General features: G+C 44.2%; 1 protein-coding gene across 2 annotated transcripts in view; it reads left to right on the forward strand.

The window, feature by feature from the left end:
- Positions 1–3,029, forward strand: part of MIXL1 (Mix paired-like homeobox) — a 3,495-nt gene extending 466 nt beyond the window's left edge. The window contains exon 2 of one of the 2 annotated variants that reach the window (XM_069544410.1): positions 1,359–3,029. In XM_069544410.1, coding sequence (XP_069400511.1) covers positions 1,359–1,688 — 330 coding nt within the window. In that variant the 3' untranslated portion in view covers positions 1,689–3,029. The remainder of the gene's footprint in view (positions 1–1,358) is intronic. The other variant, XM_069544411.1, reaches the window with a different exon arrangement.
- The last annotated feature ends 607 nt before the right edge of the window (positions 3,030–3,636 follow it).

The following is a 3,636-nucleotide window of genomic DNA, read 5'->3' on the forward strand; positions in this document are numbered from 1 at the left end:
AGTTATTTCCCTTGAGCCTCAGTGTTCTAGGCTGTAAAATCAGTGTCTATTGGCTATGGTGATCGTGAGGCTTGAATGAAATAATTCAGGCTCACGCTCAATGACTTCTGTCTCTCATTGCTGAGTATAAGGGCTTCTCCCGGGAGGCTAGCTGGTCTCTTAAAATGGTCAAAAAATAAGTCCTCAGCAGGAAGGTAATAGGGAGTATTTTCACACTTTTTTCCTTATCCAGGAAGAAGGGGCAGACGAGGTGCAGTTGGTGTTTCCCCCTGCTGGCTCACCAAGTTGCCCCCCTGGGCCCCTAGGCCACTTCCTTGTCAGGTGTTGGATTTGGAATGTGGGTTGTAAAGGATGTGTCTTGGGAGGGGGGGGGGTAAAGCCTGAAGCATATGGAGTTTCATGTCACGGTTTGAAAAGTTTAGTGCAAGGTGTGTTTATTGCCTAAAGTAATTTAGATCAGAATCCTGGAGCTTGGTGGTCATAAGAAGGCTGCCTGTTTTGCCTGGTCTGTGGCACCATGGTCTGTACCTAAGAGCAGTTCTAAGTAGGAACCCTGATTTTCACACTGGGAGAGAGTGGACTTGTTTTTCCACATCTTTGGTGGAATGCATCTGTCAGTTTCAACAGCTGGCACAGAAGCTTCCTAAGCAGCACAGGTCCTCTGGTATTTGTTGGGAAATAGGGAGCAAAAATTTTATTCACCTAAGTGAATGAAGTCCGCTGAGAAAAATGTCTCCTTAAATAATTTGACAAGGGAGTACACTTTTGAAAATTGATTCTCCCGATTCTTTTAAGGCATAGTAGCATTTTTTCCCTGGGAGAAGGCAATGGCAACCCACTCCAGTACTCTTGCCTGGAAAATCCCATGGGCGGAAGAGCCTGGTAAGCTGCAGTCCATGGGGTCGCCAAGAGTCAGACACGACTGAGCAACATCACTTTCACTTTCATGCATTGGAGAAGGAAATGGCAACCCACTCCAGTGTTCTTGCCTGGAGAATCCCAGGGACGGGGGATCCTGATGGGCTGCCGTCTATGGGGTCACACAGAGTCGGACACGACTGAATCGACTTAGCAGCAGCATTTTTTCCCCTTAAAATTCTAAGTGCTGCTGTTGCTGTGGCCTCGTTTTTTCATTGCAGATGTCCCTATATAAAGTAATAAAGATGTCCCTATATAAAGAACTAGGTATTACTGCAGTTTTACACCTGGGAATGATGAGGTCAAGAAAACCAGGTGCTCTGATTTTGTGGAGTGTTTTGTGAAAAGCATAAGGTTCCAAAGCAGGGAGCCAGGGCATGTTAACTGGAACTTACAGTGAACTATGAAGGTAAAAGTAGCACGAGGACTCCAACCAGAAGCAGTTTCTTTCTTCCCTCTTCCAGGTGTGGTTCCAGAACAGGCGTGCCAAGTCACGTCGTCAGAGTGGGAAACCCTTTCAACCCTCAGCCAGGCCGGAGCTGTTCCTCCACCACTCTGCTTGTGAAACTGAAGCAAAATATTTGAAGGCCCAGCCGCCTCTGGAGGTAGATGTGAACTGCCTGCCCGATCCCAACAAGGTTGGAGGAGGCATCTCTGACCCTAACTCCCAGGGTCAGAACTTTGAAACCTGTTCTCCTCTCTCCGAAGACATTGGTTCAAAGCTGGACTCATGGGAGGAACACATCTTTACGGCCTTTGGTAACTCTTGAGTCTGGGAGGATTCAGGGTGAGCTCAGAGGAACCATGACTGACAGTTGGGGACGCACATCGGAATACTGTCCTTTCTGGCTTCCATGTTAAGGACTCATCCGTGTTAACCTTGATAATGGTCTTGAGTCATCTCTCACCTGTGAAGCCTCCTCCCCTGTTGCCCATGGCCTGTTCCTTCTTCACAGTACACACCACCTAGGAGTTCTGGCATTTATTTTTACCAACACATCTCCAAATATGCACATTCATTTTGGTCTCCTTATCTGTTCCTTCTTACCAGCCCTGTTGTAATTTTTTCGAATTAGTTTCTCAGAACTCATTATTTTCACAAGAACCCCTCAGTTTGACTCAATATCCCCTTGTGCTTGACAGCTGCTGTCTTCATCTGGCTCCTCCAAAGGCTAATAACCTTAAACTTATGTTAACCCAGCTCCTTCAACCCTCCTCCTATCGTCAAGATTTACTCCTTTTAAAATCGGGCCTCACATCTTTATGCGCCTTCATAGTTCCAGTGATTCTGCATCCAGATTATTCGAGACCTCTGCCACTATTTTCTCAACTTTTAAAAAACTACTCTCTAAAACCTGTAGTAGCTTTCAGTTGCTACCAAATTATAAAGACCTTTTGGTTGCTCTTCTAGGTAACTGACATAGATAGCCTATAGGACAGTTGTGCACATCTTAATTTCACCCATCCACAATATATGCCTGTCTCAAAGCCATTTCTTTCAGTTTTGGAAGCAAACGTATAACCTTTCTTTCAAAACACTCTAGACCTCCCTCTTGCTGAAGGCTATAACTTCCTCTAATCCTGATTTTGTACCTATTACTTCAGTCACTGCAGCATTACCCTTAGCACTTGTTACCTGTACTTCTGTGCAACTTTAGTTTATTATTAAATGTTTCCCATAAATGTTTCACTGTTAATTCTATTTAAATGAGTTCTGTTCTTTAGACAGCTTAGTACAGCACTTCACTCCATAACTGCTCAGTACACATTTGTGGCCATGAAAAACATTTCTGCAAGAAGTTTCTGCAAATTTACTTTCTAAAGCCAGTCACTGTTATATCCAGAGGCCACTGTATTTGCTTAACTTGGTTAAAAGTCTGTCAAGCTTGTTCAAAGTTTAGTAACATGAATCTTTTGGTTCCAGATTTCTTGTTCCCAATTTATATGATAAGGATGTATGCAAATTATTGTTTTCAAGTTATTCTGAGTTATTGTCTTGTTACTTTGAGGATTTTTAAACTTCTAAAGGCAAAAGGAAACTTTGTGTATGAGGTAATCACAGGTGAGGTTTTTTAATAAATTGTATTTTGGAGGCAGCTCATGAGAAACCAGGACTGGGGCCAGGACTCGGGTGTTTGTTTTTTTAATGGAATTTTTAAAAATTTGAATATGCCTTGGCATGGGGCTTCCCAGGTGGCAGTGCAGGAGATAAGACACGTGGGTTAGATCCCTGGGTTGGGAAGATTTCCTGGAGGGGGGCATGGCAACCCACTCCAGTATTCTCGCCTGGAGAATCCCCATGGACAGAGCCTGGTGGGCTTAAGAGTCCATAGGGTTGCAAAGAGTCAGACACAACTGATGTGACTCAGCACACATGACTTGGCGTGGATATTAGTTCCCAAACCAGGGATCAAACCTGGGCCATTGGCAGTGAAAGCGAGGGCCCACCAGGAAATTCCCCAGGACTGGACTACCAGGGAATTCCACAGGACTCAGGTCTTGATTACCAAAAGACTGTGAACTACGCTGAAAACCTCAGGGATTATACATGCCCATTACCCTGATTTTCATAGAGGGGTTGAGTGGCCTGTACTTTTCCGAGTAGCAAATCCACTATTATAGGCAACCAGGATATAGTTCAGGCTTTAGTAGCAGATGACTTCTGAAAACTGTCTGAAATAAAAAATGGGATGATAAACATTAGGTCTTATTTTCAGT

The sequence above is a fragment of the Ovis canadensis genome, chromosome 12 (assembly GCF_042477335.2).
Source record: "Ovis canadensis isolate MfBH-ARS-UI-01 breed Bighorn chromosome 12, ARS-UI_OviCan_v2, whole genome shotgun sequence".
Lineage (NCBI taxonomy): Eukaryota > Metazoa > Chordata > Mammalia > Artiodactyla > Bovidae > Ovis > Ovis canadensis.